General features: G+C 37.4%; 1 protein-coding gene across 18 annotated transcripts in view; it reads left to right on the forward strand.

Annotated features, from left to right (window-relative positions):
* PARD3 (par-3 family cell polarity regulator) overlaps positions 1-21,970 on the forward strand; it is a 565,232-nt gene that overhangs the window by 317,745 nt on the left and 225,517 nt on the right. For 10 of the 18 annotated variants that reach the window (XM_040451006.1, XM_040451017.1, XM_040451003.1 and 7 more), the window contains 4 exons: positions 2,709-2,897; positions 4,227-4,397; positions 13,294-13,453; positions 20,131-20,320. In XM_040451006.1, coding sequence (XP_040306940.1) covers positions 2,709-2,897; positions 4,227-4,397; positions 13,294-13,453; positions 20,131-20,320 — 710 coding nt within the window. The remainder of the gene's footprint in view (positions 1-2,708; positions 2,898-4,226; positions 4,398-13,293; positions 13,454-20,130; positions 20,321-21,970) is intronic. The other 8 variants (XM_040451004.1, XM_040451011.1, XM_040451008.1 and 5 more) reach the window with 1 other exon arrangement.

A 21,970-nucleotide genomic window follows, 5' to 3' on the forward strand; every position in this document is an offset into this window, starting at 1 on the left:
TAAAACATTTTGCTGCCAGAAAATTAAGTTCTAAACGCTGGCATTAGTTTCAGTCTTATGTCGAGAGCCAAATGGATTAATAATGAAATATCAAAGGAAAGTACAATCTCTCACTTAAATGTTTTAATGATAATAATGACTTAACACTTGATAAGAAAGCTGAAAAAGAATATTATTCCCATCCTGCAGTTTTCATAATAAATGAAACTTTCCCGTGGAGAAAATAGTCTCCTTTAAGACAGGTTCAGAGTAGGGCATGTCAGGAAGTGATTCCACCTTGATTAAAATTTTTCTTCATATATTCAGTCAGCTCCTTATCTTGATTTTTCAAGTAGAAAAATAAATGAGAATTTTAAGCCTTAGTAAAACATTATGGAAATGTAAAAATCAGTAAACATTAAAAAGCCAAACTGAAGATCTAAATCAGTAAATGACAATTAAGAACCTTCCAGATTTGAGGCAAACAGATGTACTCAATGATCAGACCTAAATGTGCCCAGCTAAGGACTATCTTTGGTTTCTAGGTCTTTCTTTTTAAATGAACTTTTCCAGGAATATAAATACTGGTTCTGATTCAGAAAGTATGTTTTGCCTTTAAATACTTCTGAATTTGAAGTAATTCCGAAGGAGGCTGTGGTGTGTTTTGATACTATTTTGTATTTCAGACATCAACATTTATTTATACATTGTTTTTATAACAGATTTTATATTGAGATAGCTGTATGAATTCACACAAAGTCATTTCTTAGTACTTTTTAGTTGTTTTGAACCATCTGAATACAAAGTTTATAAAGCAAAGTAGATACATAGTGTTAGTATTAGTAAGAATAGTATTAACATGGTAAATATGTGCTATGACATCAATATTTTGATATGAGTATTTGATATATTTTTTCTCCCCAATACATTGGTTTTATTTGATTATTCTCTGGAAATAGTTTAAATATGAACAATTTTATAATGAGCAGGCTTAGGTTTGATTTTGACTTTGACACTGAAATGTATTTTCTTTGTATATAGTAAACATAGCAATGACCCGTATCTTTTCAAGTTGTTTTTATTTTGCATTTTTTATAGTTTTCCTGTTTTTGACATATTAGTAATTTTATTTTATTTTTTTTGAAACATACCTTGTCCTGGCAACTATGAGGTTGTCTTCTGCAAAGATGGCACAAAGAATGCCTTACTATAAAATGCTAACACTCGATATTAGTAAGTTAAAAATGTTACTTTACAAATCACATTATTATGGATTTGGAGATTTAAAAAAACATATCATTTGGATTATGCTAATCTAAAAAATAATCTTTTATCGATAAATGCTGTACTTACAAAGAGTATTACATCTGGTGGAGATGTTAAATCTCCAAATTAAAAAAAATTATTGTTAATTTTGATTGTTATTAGAAAAATTAAAAAAAATTTGGGGACCCAGAAAAAAAGTTGAAGTCTACCCCCATTGCTCTGCAATAGGTTACTTTCACACGTGTGACTGAGCCATTTTTAAAAGCACACTTTAAAGGATTCATTAGATAGTCTAGCCTAATTATGTACCATTAGATGTTTAACCAGTTTTCAATTATAATTTGATCATTCCAGTTTGAGTGACTAGGTGCATGGTGGAGAAATATTTCAAAATTAGAAAAAGAAGAGCAAGAATGTGTTTTAGGACTAGCTGAGGCATTTCGATGTGATTTGAAGGCTCTGTGCCACATAGCTGTTATGTGGTTGGAAATAGTAACTTTGAAAAAGAATTCTGTCCTTACCGCTTTGAAGATGAGCAGTGTAGAGATATAAGAGGTTAAAGTCTTGGTCATGGGTGGGATTACTTGGGAGAAGTCAGAAGACAGACTGCTCTGTCCCTGGTGTGTACAAGTATTTTGATGACCGAACATGCTGTCTGTCTGCGGCTCATCAGGTTATACTCTCAGCTTTTGTTCCTTCTTGCTGCTTTAGGGAAATGGGCAGGAGTCGGTGTGTCTTCAATGTGTTGTGTTCTGAAACAGTCTTCTTATTCAGTGATAACTACAGTTATGAAATCAAAGCTTGCATATGCAACTAATTAATTAAGCTGGATTGCTTGGATATTATCCCCCAGCTGTATTATGTATGGTACGGTATTGTGGAAAGCTTTTCTCTAATGTTGTTTCTATCTCACGGATATTGAAGGTTAAAGCTCTCTAGTGGCTCTCTGAAAATGAATACCTTTTTCTGCTGACTTTGTACCATCACAACTTATTATTTGCGAATAAAATGATATACCATTAGTGAATATTAAACTGTTAATAACATCAGAAATTCCTGGTGAATAAAAAGATGAATGAGTTGTATTTATTTATTTTGATTCCTGCTGTTAACTGTTTTACTTTTGTGGTTTAGGATATATAAACAGACCAAAAAAAAAAAAAAGATCCCAAATTCTAGGAGTCTACATGTCTTCAGTCTTCAGCTGTATTTTTCCCTACTTTTCTCAGAATCTGGTTTGAGTTTGTTTCAATATTGAAACAAGTGCCACATGAAAATATTAACAGCTGGTTCCAGGAATCATCTGGAGGGGGTGCAGATGCAGTTATCATGGATCTTGTCACGGAACTTTGGTGGAAATACTGTGTGTGAGGATTACAGACTGCTCATTAGCAGTTTTTAAAAATAGCTATGAGAAAGGAACTTTGGAATATAACGTGCTGTGCAATTTTGTTTCCTACTAGAAAGCAGAAGATGAGGATATTGTTCTCACACCCGATGGTACCAGGGAATTTCTGACGTTTGAAGTTCCACTTAATGATTCAGGATCAGCGGGTCTTGGTGTCAGTGTCAAAGGTAACCGGTCCAAAGAGAACCATGCAGATTTGGGAATCTTCGTCAAGTCCATTATTAATGGAGGAGCAGCATCTAAAGTAAGCAAATGTTAACTTTACCCAGCTTATGCACATTAACAAAAATATTTAAGTACAACCCTATTCCTATCTTGGAAACATATACACAGTGTGGGGGCGGATTACTTGTTCCTCTACCCTCTTGTGTTCTTTATCTATGGCCTGTGAATTCAACTGGCAAAAGACAGATGAACAGAGCATATTCACAAATTTTATTGATGTTAATCTTTAAAATTTTCCACATACAGGGGTTCTACAGAAAAGAGAAACCTAAAGAAGTGGTTAGACTCAGAAACTAGATACCATTTTAGCAAAGGGCAATGAATTGTGGAGCAGTGATTGGATGAGGAAAAGGGGGTTGGGGCTTTGGGGTGGCAAATTGTAGGACGGTAAATATATGGCAGAAACTAGTGGAAGATAAGGTTTATTTTGTACGGTCTGTTTTGTAGGCTGACTAATCTCAGTGCTCTCTGTGTCTCTCGTGATGAGGGTCATTTTTTTACTGGTTTGAGAGAGGAAAGGAGACATCTTCCTAAGAGGAACTCTATGCCCTGCACTTAGCCAGAGAAGGGAAGAACAGAGAGCTCCTTCTCCATCTGCCATTTTTCAGTTGCCTTCAGCTCAAAATAGTCCTTATGCCAAAATGGTGTGTTTTGGAGCAACATATTCAGATACCCTGTAACACTTACCAAGTGTCTTTTGTTTTCTTCATAGTAGCCCATGCATGATCAAACTAATAGAAATCTTGGTGGTCTCTCATTTGGGGATGAAATCATAGCTTCAAGTCCCCATTTTTGGTCTCACAGAATTTACCACCTGTAGCCCTTATAGTTGAAAGAAGATAATCTGTGCAAAGACTTAGCGGAGGTTCTGGCACAGAGCTGCCCTGCAGTAAAGCTCATCTTCTCCTTCCCTGACTATGGATCACCTAGACTATTCCCCAGTCTGGAGAAAGTTTCCTGGCTATTTGTTAAGGGGGCACCTCTCTGCAATTGTGTAACAGCCTTGAGCTTTTTCTTGTCTTGGGTTGTAAATAACCTCTATGGGTGTCTCTGGAAGCAAGAAAGTAATCACTTTGTATCCTTTAAATTAGTATGCTATTTTGGTAAACAGATTATGATAATGACTTAGTTTACAAATGTATAAATGATTGAAATAGACACAGGCTGCAGTGGCTGCTTAGACATTATTGTGCTCGTGTTCAATTGGGCATAATCCATTAGGATTAAAGCCTCTTTTTATCCCCCTTGTATTTATTTATTTATTTATTTATTTATTTACTAAAGAGAAAGCAACTTCTTTTATAACAGTGTATTTAATAGCACTTATTTCTACCTGTTTTCTTCCCAGGATGGAAGGCTTCGGGTGAATGATCAACTGATAGCAGTGAATGGAGAATCCCTGTTGGGCAAGACAAACCAAGATGCCATGGAAACCCTCCGAAGGTCTATGTCCACTGAAGGGAACAAGCGAGGAATGATCCAGCTCATTGTTGCAAGGCGAATAAGCAAGTGCAATGAGGTAAAGTATAAAAAATGAAAAGAAGACTCTAGCATTTGAAATTGTAATAAGACTAAGTTTTTGTCCTAATATTGGACAAAAATGGCAGGTTCTGGGACTTTGCTTCAAAACACTATAAATTATCTTTGCTCTCTTTATTGCATTGTCTGTGGACTATGATTTGTTCTCTTAAATATGTGATCAAAATATCCCTAAGTGTGCACTAGTATTTCTGTCTCCAGCTCAACAAATAACACTGGGATCTTAAAAGCACCTTCAGTTGGTTCTCTTTTTGAAAACGGCCATACCTTCCTGTTGGGAGCCAACAGTTTCTCTTCTGTTCAGTAGTGTTGTTCCTAGAAGAGAGAAACAATGAAATAATGGCTTGTTCATTTGATTTATCAAAGTGGGATGCTTATTTCAAAGCCCCTGAAAGGGGAGAGTCTGTTTCTCTTGTGACCTTGTCAAAAATGTAAGTCTCCCCTCCTATTCTCCTGTGTCTCCTTTCTCCTTTACTAAAGGGTTGAATATTTTCCCCTTGACTGCATGCTTTTTCAGTGATATCTATTGCACAGTGCCATGGCTGGCTCTGAATACATGTAGCAGGTATGTAGTTAGGAACGAGTAGGAAGAATATCCTCTCTTGAAGGTTATGATCATGTTTTCCCAAATTGTAAAAACTTGCTAAGCAGAAACATACTTTCTTGCATAATGGGGCATTTGACAATTTAACAGGAATTATATATTTATGTGATTATATTAAACCTAAAAAAAGTTTATAGTTCTGTTATAATTTATGTGCCATCCATAGGAAATAGGTGGGAGCTGAGAATTTATAGAGCAAAGCTTGTTAAAAAAAAGTAGAGTTTGTTTTTGTTTTTAACCAATGCTCAACTCCCCACATTAAAAAATAATTTTTTTTTAATGTCTCTTTATTTTAGAGAGAGAGAGACAAGAGGGAGGGTGGGGGGGAGACACAGAATCTGAAGCAGGCTCCAGGCTCCGAGCTGTCAGCACAGAGCCTGATGAGGGGATTTTTGAACCCACAAATAGTGAGACCATGACCTGAGCTGAAGTCTGATGCTTAACCGACTGAGCCACCCAGGCGCCATGTCAACTTCCTACATTTTTAAATCAACTAAAAGGAAGTGCCTAGCAAATCATATAAACTGAAAATTATATCCAAATGGTTTAAGTGTTTTTCTTAATTTTAAAATCTGTGTTATATGTATAAAGTGGAACTATTCAGATTGCTTGACCACTCATGCCATCCTGTAGTATATTCCTATTTTGCAATGAAAGTTGAGTACTCAGTGTTGAGGTGACCAGTTTTGGAAAGGTTATTGACTATTATTTCTTTATTGTTTTTATTTTTCAAATGGAGAATTTGTTAACAATAAACAGTTAATTTCCGTAACAAGGGAACACTGAACCTTAACTTAAAATTCACTTTCATAAGATAAAAATTCACTTTCGTAATATAAATATAAATGCTAATCCCTCAGAGTAGCCTACTGGAATGGTTTTCCTGAGACGTAGAGTTTGTATTTGATGCCAAAATTTATTATTTTGTCTCAAAAATTATTAAATGATTTTTTAAATATAAGTCCTATAGGGGCACCTGGGTGGCTCAGCTGGTTAAGTGTTCGACTCTGGATTTCGCTCAGATCATGATAGCATGGTTTGTGGGTTTGAACTCCCTCTCTCTCTGTCCCTCCTCTTCCCTCCCTCCCTCTCTCTCTCTCTCTCTCTCTCTCTCTCTCTCTGTCTGTCTCAAAATAAATAAATAGACATTAAAAAAATAAAATGCAGATCCTTTGAAGTGCTAAATGAAAAGTCTCCACAGTAAGTTCACAAGTATACTGCTCTTTATTAGGTCTTTTTCTAAACCTGAAGGACTTCACATTCACAGGACAGTATTCTCCGGCAGACATTTATTGAGCATCTACTAATCTACTATATACAGGAAGTGTGTTAGATCGTTGGCATATGGCAGTGATTAAAAACATACCATGCTCCTTCTCTCCTAGAACTTAAATTCTGCTGCAGAATATATCATATTCTCAGTCCCTCTTAAAATAAATTAGAATTTGTAACACCTTCTCAAAGTTTTCCCTGACAGATAAACATTGGATTAGAGTTCTAGGGACACTGAAAACATATGAATATCACTGAAGACCAGCATTCTGAATCTGGACATGCTTTCCCCTGATTCAGATGGTTCCTCGTTGTTCCCCAAGCAGTAGCAGAGCAAACCTGTACCAGCCTGAAAATGTTTTGATAAAAGCACTGATTTTATTCCCTGTTGTCCTGTAAAACACATGAAATTGGAATCCCACTGAAATATTTCTGTGTCTCATTCACTTCTGCATATGAATTTATGTGAATGAAATGATTTAAGTAAGGGAACAGCTGCAATAGATAGTAATAGACTTTAATATTCAATATTCCTTATGGTATCATTTTCATACATTGCTGGTTATTACTATTTCTTAGGAGGGTATAAGCTTATAAAACAATTATATCAAAAAAAATCTTATCATGAGTGCTGTGCTTTCTTTGTAATACTACCGAGAAGCCTTTTGTACTGACAGGATTTAACTAAAGAATTATATGAAGACAGAAGAGCTCAGTTCAGCTTCCCATAAGGCATAAGACATGATTTTGCTGCTGTGGTACTTATGTTATATATTACCTTTGGAAAAACATCTCTCTGAATTACAAGAGAGTATGTGTAAATTGTGTTACAGTAAATATTGATATAAGCATACGGTATCTTGTCATGAATGAACCTCAAGCCAAAATAATGTGCTTTGAGTTCTGTCCTTCTGGGTCTATTAGTCAGCCACAGAGTCCGGTCTTTGACAACATCACAAAATTATATTTTACTAACTCATCTTTAAATCAAGGGTTTGCATACTTAATTTCAAGCCAGAGAAGATGAGAATTTGCAAAAGAAAATTGTACATTGTTACCTCTTTCCTTGCCCTTTTCTTGTATGAAGGAAGTGTCATATATTATCTTAATATTTTTATTCAAACATTTTTTGTCAACTCTCCACTCTAGGTATCATCTTCGCCTGAATTTCACTGAACAGCACACTTGGAGATGTTCTTGGGAAGAGGTTTCTCAGTCTCTTTTGCTTGGCCTTTCAGGAATCTTGGAACACCACCCATCTTGAATCTTTTCTTAACCTGCTCTCCCCATTTTTCTCCTCCTTCCCTCTGGCTCTTCTCTCTCCTTTGAGGTTCATTTATTTCTGCCTGTTCTTTTATTGTTAGTACTTCTCAAAACTTTCCCTGGGCTGTTTCTTATTCCACACATGCTCCCTGGGACATCTTCGGGTACCAGTGATGCTATTATGGTTCCCATAACCCTGTCCCCAGCTCAGAATTCTGTTCCAGTTCCAGATCCCTCTGTCTAACTGCCCATGGAGATACTTGCTGGTTTGTGGCTCAGGCACCTCATTCACCAGCCCCCAACGCTGCTGGCTTCCTCTATCCTGTCTTGCCTCCCCCCACCCTATAAACCACACCACTGCTCTTTCAGTTGTAGAAGATGGAGAAGGGGGATCACTCTTCACCTCTCAAATGCCTTTCCTGTCTCTATCGCCTCTGTTTCCAGAACCTCTCTCTCCTCAACCCACTCTTCTGCAGCCGCTCTGCTATTGCCCCACTCTAGGCCCATGGTCTTGCTGGGGTCAGTGCCAAAGCCTCTACAGGGATTTCTTCCTTGGTCCATTCTCCACACTGCAGTAAGGCAGGTTTTTTCACAAAACAAATTGCTCATGTCCCTTTCATCTGATATCCCTTCGGGACGTTTTCAGCCTGTCCAGGACAGATGCCCGTCTCCATCACACAGCCCACTGGGACATGTGGAAACTTCCTGTGCAGTCTGCTTGAGCTACTCAGCACTCTTTGCACTTTCTTAGACACATGATACTCTCTCACCTCCAAGTTTTCCCCATGAGCCCATTCTGCTCCTTGTCCTCACAAAGACAGCCTTTAGATTTTAGTTTCTCTCACCGGGGTGTTTCCGGGGTGCGAGTACTTGCCTCCACCTAGCAGCATTTACGCTGTCTTAGTTCCCTTTTTGGTTTTCTTTCATGAGGCCTGTAAATTCTGATATGTCCAAGATGTTGTCCATCTGTCATGTTTCTCTCTCTCCATCACTGAGGTACAACCCAGAGTAGACACCTAAGCATGAACTGAATGATAAGGGAAATAATCCTGGAGAGTCTTGTGTTTTGAGAAGAGCTAACAGGGGTGTCTGGGGGCTCGGCTGCTTGAGCATCTGACTTGATTTCAGCTCAGGTCATCAAGCCCTGCATTAGACTCCACACTGAAAAGTAGAGGCTGCTTGAGATTTTCCCCCTGCCTCTGCCCCTCTCCTGCTCATACTCTCTCTCTGTGTCTAAAATTAGAATAGAATAGAATAGAATAGAATAGAATAGAATAGAATAGAATAGAAAAGAAAAAAAGAAGAGATAACTTAGTTAATATTAAAGACTGAAGTTCTAAATAAAAAAAAAAAAGAAAACATCAGGCATGGTAACCAAATTAATATTTTGGCAGTGATTCTGAATTTCCTTTGCTTTCCTTGGATCTAATGTTCTTGCTTAACTACATTTAAAACATCTCATAAGCAATAATTGTTTCTTTAGGAAAAAAGAGAAAAATGGCTTTCCCTTGTTTTGTGCTCCTGATTGATGGATTGACTTTTTTGGAGACAAATTTTGTAAGTCCTGACATTCTTTCCACTGGAAAAAAAATACATAAAGCAAGAGGCAGAAACACTGGGTATCATCACAAAGGACACATTTGTTGAGGACCTAGAAGGAGATATGGGAGTAAATACCTGACATCATCCCTTGAGGATTGAAAGTAACCTGTGTGTGAGAATTATGCTGATTGTAGATGTCCCAAGGAAATTAATATTTTAGAAATTACTGCAGTCTAACATAGCTTACAGTCATCTCATTATATTGGTGTTAGACGTGATTTCATACAAAGCCTTGCCTTAGTACTTGTTGAGAATGGGACCAGGTGAGCTTTGTCTTACACCCCAGGCTGAAGGATCTAGTTAGTCATCAAGGACTACTTTAAAATGAGTTCTCTCTGTACATTTAATCCTCTTAGAATTAGAAAGCCATATTAAAATAGGAAGGGGCCTAAGGTATCATTTATGGCTCTCTTCACTTTATATATTAAGAAATAAATGCAGAAAGGTCAAACGATTTGTTTAATGGCTGCAAGGCCAAGGTAGTGGCAAAGTAATTTAGAAGCAGGGTGCCCATTCATCTTATGCATGTGAGTGGGCCTAATTGATTGTGATTGTGTTGTTCAGGCACTTTGTATTCCGGTTGTGTTAAGAGGCAGCATACAATAAAGCATGGGCTTTAGCGTCAGACCTTCCCTTACATTCTGGGTGTGCTGCTTACAGGCAGAATGACTTGGGGGAACTTACATTACCGCTCTGATCCTTGCTGTTGCCCACGCGGCAGAGCAGGGTGCAGAGGAGCTGAAATGCTGTCCTGATTGATAGCAGAGCCTAAACTGGCCACTCTTCTCCAAAACCCAAGCCTGCCCTTTTATTCATTGTTTTGTGTTTACCTGTCCTTCAGATGTTAGTACTTTCCACAACACAGAATTGTAATGTAGGCTCAGTTGCTGTATTTCAACATTGTACTGTGCCCTCAGCTTTAGGCTTGCTTCCACATGGCCTCACATGTATAAATCTCCAAACCATTTTGAGGAAAATCTGAGTCGTTTACTTGGAAATGAATTTATTCGCCCAGTTATTTACCCAGTACCTGCTCTGTGCCAGGCGTTGGGGATAAAATAGAATAAGCCCATAAATACTGAAATATCGAATAATAAGAGTATGCAGATTGTTAACTAGAACTCAGTCTTAAGTTTGATGTAGAAGATTAGGGCCATATCTATGCCAGGTTTTCAAGGCTTATAGTCAAGATGGTGGGATACATTTTCTTTATGTGAAAGACCTCATTTGACCCATTAATGCTTACCTACATGAACGTGAGAATTTACTAACCCCCCACAGAAATTATATTAGCTTTTTAAAAGAAGCCAGGATTTTAACTATTCCTCAGAAAGGTAGTCCAAGTATATAATGAAAAGCATATTCATTGGACAATATCCAGTTTCTTTGTTATTAAATAGCATTTGTATTTTCTGATTATAAAAGCAATATATCATTGTTTGGGTATCTTATCTAAGAGAGTATTACATTTACATTGTTTTTCAGTATTGGGGTAATTCCTAATTTTATACCTTTGTAAATGAAGTTATGATAAATATTGATTCACATGAATCTTTATTATTCACTTAGCTTTTTATTTTGTGAGGACGATGACCACAAAGTGAAACATATCCGGGACAGGGAGTGTAAACTGTTTTTTGACCTGTGATAGACATGTCTGTATTACGTTAGAGAATGACTGTATCCATATCCACTCCTACCCAATGTGAGTTATCTTACTACAACCAAGAGCTAATTTTTCTTTAAGGGGTGGAAAGGCTTTCCTGTGTTTCTAGAGATGGAGCTGAGGGGGGTCCAGCACAACTACCCCTACTCGGCACTGAAGTTGGACTGAAGAACATTTTTGCACTTTGAACAAGTTACAAAGTGAAAATTGCAGATCTTTTATTTGCCTTTCTTCTTCTAATGAAGTTTAATTTGGATAAGGTTTTTACGTAAGGAGACTTGCAGGGCCTGGGAGAGGCCCAGATTGTAGGGCCATTCTGGGCCATTCTTCAGGACTGAAGGCGGCCCTGCCTGTCTGTGCTGCCATAGTGCCACAGTGGCATGTTTCTCGTTCTTAAACTGGCTTTCGTACAACAACAACAAAATCATCAGAAGATTTAAAACAAAACTGTTCTCCCCAATCAGGCTTTTTTTTTTTTTTAAAAGAAATTAAAAGGCATTGTATCCTCTGTTAAATATTTATGTAGTAGGCTATTGATGTCTTCATTTAAATCTGTCTTTTTAGATGTAAATTAGACATGGTTAGGGAGGTAGGGGACATGAAGACTCTTTCCCATGAAATGTTCAAGTGTGAGGTTCTTTCTGAACAGGCACCTTACTGGTTTTTTTTTTCTAGAAAGCCTGCATGTGCTATTTTCTAAATGGAATTTTTATTTGATTTCCTAAAATTCTAAAATAGCCTCTTAGATTATTTAGGGATTTCTCATGAATAGCTGTACAAGGATTTTACCATCTAGAAGATTGCAGTTGTATGGTTCAATGAAATGCATCTGTTAAGCAAATGTGAGGATATGTTGTTTGTCTTATGATCAAATAAATTCTATAGCAAGCAGGTCTTGTAGAGAGACTTGTATAGCAAGTCTCTTTAATATATGTGCTCATTTAAAATTTTCAAACATACTTGTTCTTAAAGGCATAGGGTATCGGCTTTTGTTTTTACCTCCCAAAGTACCTTGGAATTTAAGCACAGTATTCTTTCAGAAAATGTTCTTTTGTTTTTTTACATCAGAGACCTTGAATACTTAATTTACTTTTCTGTAAAGCTGTCAGTTGTAATCTGCAATTTAAAAAAAAAAGAAACTAATAAAACAAATCCTCATTTCACAATTTAAACCTTATTGAGTCTAATTCACTAGTGCTGCGAGTTGATTATGCTCCTGCAGTTTGACGTGCCTCCAATTGTAATTGTGTTGACCCTTCAATGCATTAAATCTCCCCAGTGCTTATCAAACTGGGAGAGATAAGTCTACAATTCGGAACTTCATTAAATATCTCATTTATATTAAACAGATGATAGCTTCTAACAGAAATAATAATTTGTTCAGATGAAGGAACCACAACGGCTGTGGTTTCATCTGTTTGGAATGTGCAAACTCTCTCCCACTTTGCCGTGTTGTGCTGCTCCCCCCAGAACCCTCCCGCCAAGCCCTCTTTGTCTCTGGCTGCAAGCCAACACCAAGCGTCACGCAATATTAGTCCACGGGGTTAACCCCAGAGCCCACATTTGGACGACTGCAGTTAAGTGTGCTTTGTTCTTCCTCGAAGCAGATTTGTTTCAAGGCCTTATGAACATAGGTTCCTTATTCATATTATTTTTGTGAAGAATCTGACTTGGAGGCACAGAATTTTAAAGAATGCCACATACTGTTTTCATTCGTGGTGATAAAAATTGACCTATATTCTTTGCTTAGTAGATTGTCTGTGTTTGTGACATACACATCTTTGCTTCATTAGAATATTCGATCCCTACTTCTATATTGTTTGTCTGCTGTTAAAGTGTTTTTTTTTCAGTTACTTACTACCTTATATTTAAGATTATAGTAAGAGAATAGAATGATTTTTTTCCCCAATTTCTAGCCAAAGAAATATAGGCTCATTGAATTGTTCAAGACACCCAAGCTCACAAGTGGTCTTGAGGTCTTGTAGAGTAGGCAGTAATTCTTGCAGCACACGCAGAGATGTGTGCTAATTGTTAGGTGTATTTACCTACCATAGGTCTAAATCATGTAGCTGAGTTCCAGCTTCCATTCTGATAAAGCATCCTTTGTGCAGAGCAACATCTCATAAAGAATTCTGAATTAAACCATAACTTAAATTGACTTCAACCGATACTAACAGTCAAATTGAAAAAATAAGCAGCAAAATAAGTTATGAAAAAAAGCTTTTAATATACATATTTTTCCTCCAATGGCTGCAGTCTGACAGAACTTCATGGGAGGCACAGTGTAAAGTGGCACGGAAAGTTGGTCATTAGGCAGAGCTGTCATCACAAATTATTTTGGTACAGGGTGAAAAGTTCTAGTTCATTTGGTACCCAGTTGGATACAGGCCTTGGGCAAGTTGTTATAATTCCCCCATGCTGCTAATGGGCCTCCAGTACTGATTTTCCCTTGCCCCCTTTTCTCTATAGCTGAAGTCACCTGGGAGCCCCTCTGGACCTGAGCTGCCCATTGAAACAGTATTGGATGATCGAGAACGAAGAATCTCCCATTCCCTCTACAGTGGGATTGAGGGGCTCGATGAATCACCCACGAGAAATGCTGCACTCAGTAGGATAATGGGTGAGTCAGGTAAAATTCTGTTTATCACAACTTATTTTTATGCTTTCCTGGTTCACTGGGAGGTTATTAATGTAATATTAATGTAAAGGAGGCCCATGTTTTCAAGAGGAAAAAGAGTAGGTTCATTATAATCATCCAGGAAGTGTTAATGTGAAGAGAGTAAATCAATACATTGATTTTGTTAAGTGAATTTTAGATCCTGTAACGTGTGGGGCAAAAAGAAAAGAAAGGAGTCACATGGTAATATTTTCAGTGATCAAGATATTTTTAGCTTGTTTGAAATAAGAAGTGAAGCCAGGTTTTAGGAAAAAATCAAAATGTAGTAGTGTGGGGCAAGAAGAATTCAAAAGTTGAATCTCTTCCCACAGCAGCACTGTTTAGAGGGAGAGGAACAAATACATATCTACACATTTGCATGTATATGAAATATTCGCATTTATTTGGTATGTGCTTAATAGGATGTTACCATTTTTTAATTGCATCTCTACTTTTTCAAAGCCCTCATTTTAAAATCTGGAAGCTAGTTTTTTGCATCCTTTGTTTAGATGCGACACCGTGCTGTCTGCACAGCCCCAGTGGGTAATGAGGTCATTAGCGCTTGCTCTGCAGCGGTTCAGCTTTCTACTAACAGATCCAGTTAATAAAGACTTGCTTTGCCACAGGAGTGGTTGGATTTACTGAGTTGCTCATCTTGGGATTAACTTGTGAGAGTTCTCAAATTTAAAACCTACGAAACTGTTTTGATTAAAATAGCACCTGACATAAAACACTTTTATCGCTGGTATGTGTCACAAGGCTCCCAAGTAAAACCCTAAATTTAACTCCATTTTGATACATTTAATGAAGATTTAATACAAATCAGGTTTCCATTATGAAGCCTCATTGGAGCAAGAATTTATTTCATTCATCAGTGGACGTTTCTGGAAAGCCTGCTATTGACAAGACATTTGTGTGTATACTATTGCTCTAGATACAAAAATGAGAAAGACACAATCTCTGCATACACAGAACTCTCTTCTGGGCAAGACAGGAAAAACACATAAACAAGGCTAATAGAATTTTCTGTTCTTCCTTTGGACTTTCTAGCTTTCTGGTTTGGAAAAATTGATAAATTCTCAATTTCTTATTCTGTTGCACATAGAACTTAGACCTGCCAGCCTTCTGCTTTTACTTTGTCAATATTTTTTCTTTTGCCAGGTTGGCATAAATGGAAGTAGAGGAAGGATACTAAAAACCATTCTACACCTGTTCGGTGACACACATTGTACATAGTTCACCACATTAATCTTTGCTTATTAATGATCACTCTTTTCACTGCTGTTGAATTTTCCATACTTTCTTGGTTTTGGTGTAAAACTTTATCTTTGTTAAATACTTTTTTCACTGATGAAAATTCAGACCCTTGAGAGAGAAAGAGAGTGCATGTGTCCCTGGATCTGTGTGCATACAAAGTGATACGCTGTAATTTCCCCTTTATTATAGGAACATAGGACTTGCCATACTGAATCAGACCATTGGTCCACCAGTTCCTGTAACCTGCGTCCTGCCTCCAATCCCTGATGCTTCAGAGGAAGGCGAAAAACTAAAACTAAAAAACCAAAAAAACCCAAAATTCACCTAGTGACCTTTTGAAATGTTGTCTATATGGGTTAAGGATTCCGTCATTTTCTTCATAGTCTGTTTGCCCTGATTTTGTTAGCTGTGGCTTCGTTAGTCCACTTCAGTTCGTATTACTGTTGTTTTCCCCTCCCCCTGCTAGAAATGGAATGGACTTTTCAGACTCCAGATGCTTTCCCCTGGGCAGCACTTCCCTCCCAGCTATGTGCTCTGTGATGTACTGTGCATGCCCTTTGGGAGTGGGGGTGGCAGACTCTTTACCCTCTGATGATAGGCCAAGTTAGTGTTGAATGATTTAGATATTTTCTTAAGCTAGCTTTTACACATTAAACTGGAAACTAGGGATCCTGTATAGTTTTGCCCTGAGAAATGTATATGCGTAACCCGATCCCATGTCTTGAGTTTTGCAAATTTGAGAATTCCTCAGTCTTCATCGTTCCCTATTCCAATATCAGCGACCCTAAGAAACAAATAGTTTGCTAAAATTAGAAATCATGGAAAAGATGTTAGCTGACAAGAAAATGCCAAAACAAGGTACCAAATATAAGATACTAGAGCATTGAATTCTATTAGCCTAAATCATTCGCGCTAGTATGTATTGATTTGCACATTACCTAGGTACATGGAAGTTTCTCAGGTAGCTCTTGTGTGGTTACAGGTTGTCTTTTGTATGTTTAGAATAACTCCTACATACACACTTGTGGACATGGTGGTATTTACTTCATGATCTGCTATGATTCAACTAGAGCTTTGTATTGAAATTCCAGCTTATTACTTTAAGAAATGACTAATTTTATGCAAACAGGGTGAGTTTTCACCTGTGAAAATTCATCATGTGAGACTCTAGACCAAAAAGGAGCTTTGCGGCTTTCTAACTCATTTCTGTGGGAACACATCTCAGGAGGGAAGCTTCTAAAAAAAATAGATCAAAATAGGAAGAGATGTTAGACTTGGAAGGATGTCAGGGGTCATCAGCCACACTTTCCCACTTAACAGATAAAGGAACAAAGTCACAAGATCCCATGGTGATTTTTTGTTTTATGTTGTTTTTGGTTATTTCCTGTTTCTAAAAGTAGACCTCTCTGGGGAATACTGAGACCACACAATAACTATTAGTGACATCCATTCTTTATTAACATCAATTTATAAATATCTACATCTTTAAGCAAAAGACATTAGGCAGCCTCCAGAATCTGTTCTATTCTGGCAAACAAAGTGATCTAAAAATCAAAACCTCACCTTTGAAAATAACCTTAGGTATCTACTCCAACTGAATTATCTTCTGTTCAGAGGAATTAGGGATCAGGGAAATTAAGTGACAAGTCTGAAGCCACAGGTTTCTGTGTTTCTAAATCAGTTAGGATGTGTTTTTTTCTGAGTCCCGAGTCCCACACTACTTCAACCTTCATCGGTCCTCCTAGCTTGTGGTCTAATCAACCAGAGTTGTCACCAAGGCAAGATTTCTTCAAATGTCTTCTGTATGGACCTACTTGCCACTATCACGGATATTCATCGAAAAGAAATCTCTGGAGATCCTACCTACGATTTCTTTTTTACAAAAGCCTTAAATTTTTTTTTTTACAAATTGCTGGACTATCTTAATCTAATAATCACAAAACAATAAGAGGCATGGTTAATTTAACCAATACTCTCGCCCAAATACATCACAAGTTGACATTTGGGGACATGGAACCTTAATTTTTTTTCCCCAAATTTTCTTTTTAAAGCAACCCCAAATCTGGTGTATTCATGTTAGAATTTAATCTCAGTAGTTTTTATATTCATAGATTTGTGGTGAGTTTAAATAATACTTTTGTTCAGCTTGTTTTTATCATGTTAGAAATTCAACACAGAAAAATGGAACATTAATGTCGTTTTTATTGTGAGTCAAATCACTGGAAAACTTTTCATCTGTTTCTAGTGTCATTAATGGTGTTGCCTTCTATGTAAATGTACCAATGAATAAACGTTTAGTGACCAATCATCTGTATCTCATTGTTTCACTCCTCTTTAAGATATTGACTGGTTTAAATTTTAGTTTATAGTTTGTTGGTTAACTAGTTGAGGAAGGAGGAATATTTATCCATCTAAAAACAGATCACAGGCTTCTCAAGTCACCCTTGGAAGGTTTCACGTTGATGATGTGCCCTGTACCAGCACACATCATTAAGAGGTATTGTTTAGGTGGAGTTTGTTAAACATGTAGTTTGATAATTGAGTTGTCCATTACTCCCTGTATATTCCTGCCTCCAGGTTCAGAAACCGCAATTCCTGGCAAGCATGTTAAGAAGTGGGAAATTGATGAAAAATGTGAATTCTCAAATCTTTGAAATATTAGCCCCCAGAAACATGGGTGAGAGAAAAAAGCTAAATTATTTTCTTACTATTAGGAAAGTTTCTTGCCATTTATGCCTAAAATTTTGGATCACTTACGGTACAATATTTCTACTCAAAACAGCATATTATAAAAAAGGATTGTCATATGAAGAGCCATTCAGTGTTCCATATTGCTTATTAGGCTGTCTCTCAGAATATATTGTGTAAACCCAGGAGTTTTAGTTTTTGTTTTTAAAAACGAGTGCACTGTAATTACATCGTGATTTTTCCTTTCATTAAATTTTGCCTTTGTGAGGACTTGGCATTTAATGCTGTGACACGTGCCTTGTCAGTGGTGAGCTGTCAGGCATAACTGGTTTTGTCATTCTGTACACTTTTTGGGCAAAAAAAGTATGTCTTGAGAAGGACATATTTCTTTTGGTAATAGTACTAGAATGTCCAACCTTATTTGTGAATGATAATTTTTTGGACAGATTTCTGTCTTTCTGTACTAAAGTCCAAAAACTCAAGTAGTAAATGAGTGATTTGAATTCAGGAGAGGAAAACAATGAAGTATTACATTTGATTTGCTTTATAATCATGAGCATTCATAAAAAGTTGCTAGTTTTCACAGTTTCTCAAAACGAACACATGTCAAATCAAAACAGAGTGTTTTCCTTGATAAAAAGCTGTGTTGATATTTCAGTGAGCATATAGTATTTCTATAATAAAGTAGTTGGTGCTAGATGATGAATACACTTGAAATTTCTAACATGTCTTCTTCTATGGGTTGTCCTGGAAAGATATGTATCAACCTAAAATTTTTCCTTTGTTAAAGGTCTAGAATGATATATATCTTTAAAATCCTTCAAGCCTATATATGCCATCCCATAATTGCCAAAATAATGTGAAAACAAAAAAATCATCATTTGTACATTCTTATGAATGTTTATCTTAAAAATTAGATCTTAAGACTGATGTTAAAATGTTAAAAACTCTCCACATATTGCTGTTGTGCTCTTTTATGTTTTTTTAATGTTTTAAAGTGTTTATTTTTACTTTTGAGAGAGAGAGAGAGAGAGACAGAGTGTGAACAGGGGAAGAGCAGAGAGAGGGAGACCCAGAATCCGAAGTGGGCTCCATGTAAAGTATAAAATGGTGCTTGTAGAAGGGAAAATACAGCATTCCGTTTTATTTGGGTAGGAGCCAGTAAAGCTGGCTTACCAGATTGGGATATTGGACTTAAAATGAGAGTTTTCCCCTCCTGCTGTAAAGTGACAGGGAAATTGTCAATTCTTGCTTTGTTGAGAGAGCCAGGCCAGTGGGCCTGCATCATATTGTGTTGTTTGTTTCTGTGAGTATGGCCTCTCATGACATATCCACTTGGACCCAAGCCTTGCACAATGAGTTCTTATTCAAAATTATGGCACAGTTTTTGAGGAGGAAGCCAGAAGAAGTATGGGTGCTTTCGGGAGGAAGATGGCATCATTTGGACCCCAGCTTTATCTTTAAGGATTCACGACTTGAATCATAATTTCGTCCCAAGAAATATAAACATCTGTCATGCTGACCCATGCACCTGAGCAGATTTTCCTGAAAGAAACTGATCACAGTAGACAGTAGAGAGTCTTTCTTTACCAAGAATGCTATATCCAAATTGAATAAATGAAAATGTACAGGCTCGGCCTGAAAATTTGGGCAGTTAGATCTTTTTTTTTTTTTTTAACGTTTAATTATTTTTGAGACAGAAAGAGACAGAGCATGAACAGGGGAGGGTCAGAGAGAGGGAGACACAGAATCTGAAACAGGCTCCAGGCTCTGAGCTGTCAGCACAGAGCCCAACGCGGGGCTCAAACTCACGGACTGCGAGATCATGACCTGAGCCAAAGTCGGCCGCTCAACCGACTGAGCCACCCAGGCGCCCCTAGGCAGTTAGATCTTAATCTTTTCGAGATCACTCTTGCCGTCTCCCCACAAGGCCTTGATTCTGCATGTACTCATCTTTGAAGTGTCACCAGAATGCACTGTGAGCTTTTCTCCATCATGAATTTAATGATGTAGTTGCCGATGTCTAAAATCAATGTCCTCATTTCTCCCAGCAGAAAAGATCATATTCATCATTCAAAGCCCGACTGTGATGTTAACTTTTGTTAAGATCCCCAGCATTCTCTGCCTTCAGCTACCCAGGCAATTACAGCACAAGTGAATGCCATAGTACTTTGAGCACATCCTTCACAGCACCAATCACTTATCAGTTTTTGTATGTCTGTCTCTTTCTCTAGGGTGTGAGCTGTTTGGGGGCCGAGATTTAAGTCTTTCTTACATACTTGCTATGTGGTATGTCCCAGTGAATGAATGGGTGAATGATTGATGTAAGTCTGCAGGGCTTCCCTATAAATTTCCTGGTAAAATTTTTCAAAGGACTTTTGCAACTTAGAATCTGTGTAGCATTTTTACTTTAGAAGACATTCTGGAGATCATCTTTGGCGTTAGGAAACTTGAAACCAGCGAAATTGAATACTGTGCCGAGAGCTACATAGCTGCGATGTCAGAGGAGGGAGCGGACTTGAGGCCTCCGCTGGACATTTATTTATGAAAAATCAATTTCCTTCATTCTATGTTGTTCCACCAGGTTGAACAGATGTTTGGAAATGTAGAGTTTTTCTAGTGTTGTAAAGTATTAACATGAATACACATAATGGATATCTAGATGGATATCTAGAATTTCTCTTACTTTTTTTTCCACTGGGCAGGTAAATACCAGCTGTCCCCCACAGTGAACATGCCCCAAGATGACACTGTCATTATAGAAGATGACAGGTTGCCAGTGCTTCCTCCACATCTCTCTGACCAGTCATCTTCCAGCTCCCATGATGACGTGGGGTTTGTGACCACAGACGCTGGCGCATGGGCTAAGGCTGCAATCAGTGATTCAGCAGACTGGTAAGATCACGTGCCGGGGTTGGAAAACATGAGTTAATTGCAATCACCTTCATTTTATGTTTAAATGGTCTATCATTAAGTGCAGTTAATCAATTTTTTTATGGCAGTGTCCTATTTTCATGATTTTAATACTCTTAATAATCACTCTTTTAATAAAAGATTTCCACCAACTCTGTAATCTTGCCCCATTGTTTTAGCATTTACAGGGCTGTACTTAATAATTCAGCCAAAACTACAACAAAATTACCACTAACCAAAAAAGAAAAAAAAAAACTACTCACTTAAGTCTCATTGTTAATTATTTTAGATCTGTTTTAATTTGATGATTATTATTTATGAAATCAGTTCAAGCAGATCTCTGAGGTGACTGAAAGTTTATAACAATTAGATGACTTTGGCCAAATTAATAGCTGCTATGTTCAGGGAGTGGGAAGAAGCTTTTTAAAGGTTTTCTTTTTATAGTGCTGTCACCCTGCCATTTAAAATGCTTCCTGCTTGCTTTTAACATTATGACTTTTGGGGCAGCCTAATGCTGTTTCTTTCTCCTGTATCTTCCAAAACATAATAAAGCATTTGATGTTGTTGAGCCAATGTGTGGCACGTGAATGTGGATGTGTGCCACAATCTGCATGCCTAGTAATTATACACATCCAGAAGCCAAAAGGCAAGTCCCTTCTAGAGATGACCTTGTGAGGTTGTAGTGATAATTAACAAAGCCATGTGAAGTGTTATACCAGAATTTTCTTATTGCCCTTTCTCTGGGGTGTTCCATGAATACATCAGCAAAATGATATTTAAATCCTTTACCACTTACCCATTGCTGTTTTCTGTTCTTATCCGAACTTGTGGCCACATCCGTTATCAGATAGGAGGATTGTGGGGGCCCGGCGTTGATTTGTGTTAACAATTATAGTGGTGATCTTAGCAAAGTTACCCTCTCCCCAGCCCTCCTCTCCGCTCCTTACAAAACCACACAAGCATCCAGCACACTCACCTGTGAATTCTGCAGATGTTCTCTTGGAATAGTCCCACCTGTTATTTGGATCCTTGAAGAGTCCATCTTTGTCTTTTCTTTCTTTCTTTCTTTCTTTCTTTCTTTCTTTCTTTCTTTCTTTCTTTTCTTTCTTTTCTTTCTTTTCTTTCTTTTCTTTCTTTCTTTCTTGTCTTTTATTGAAAACACAAGATGTAGAAATAGAGCGACACTCAAGCCTGCATGATATTAGCTTGTTTTTGAATGAGGTTTTTGGTTCAATGTAGAGGGGGAAAATACAATATAAAGTCAAATTCCATTTGAAATCCACAGATGCTGTTCCACATACTGCTGCAGTTTGTATCTGTTTCTGAAAGTGAAAGCAACAACAGGGAAAGTAAGGATTAGATATTTGCAGTATTCAACTTAGGGACAAAGCCTTTGAATCTCCACCGTGATGAGAATTGTGGAGGTGGCCATAGGAATAGATCTGTTTGGGGCCTTAGAAAGCACTGTATTGGTGAAAATAAATAAGTAACTAGCAGGAATAGATTGTGGCATTAATTTCTCTAAGGGCATCCATAAAATGGTAAGGACTTGTGCGATTTTGCTGTGGGGAAAGTGGAGCAAGGAAAGGAATATGAATGAAGGGTTATCCAAACAAGAATGGCAGCTGTTCT

Source organism: Herpailurus yagouaroundi, unplaced genomic scaffold (assembly GCF_014898765.1).
Source record: "Herpailurus yagouaroundi ecotype Mexico unplaced genomic scaffold, PumYag 203, whole genome shotgun sequence".
NCBI lineage: Eukaryota > Metazoa > Chordata > Mammalia > Carnivora > Felidae > Herpailurus > Herpailurus yagouaroundi.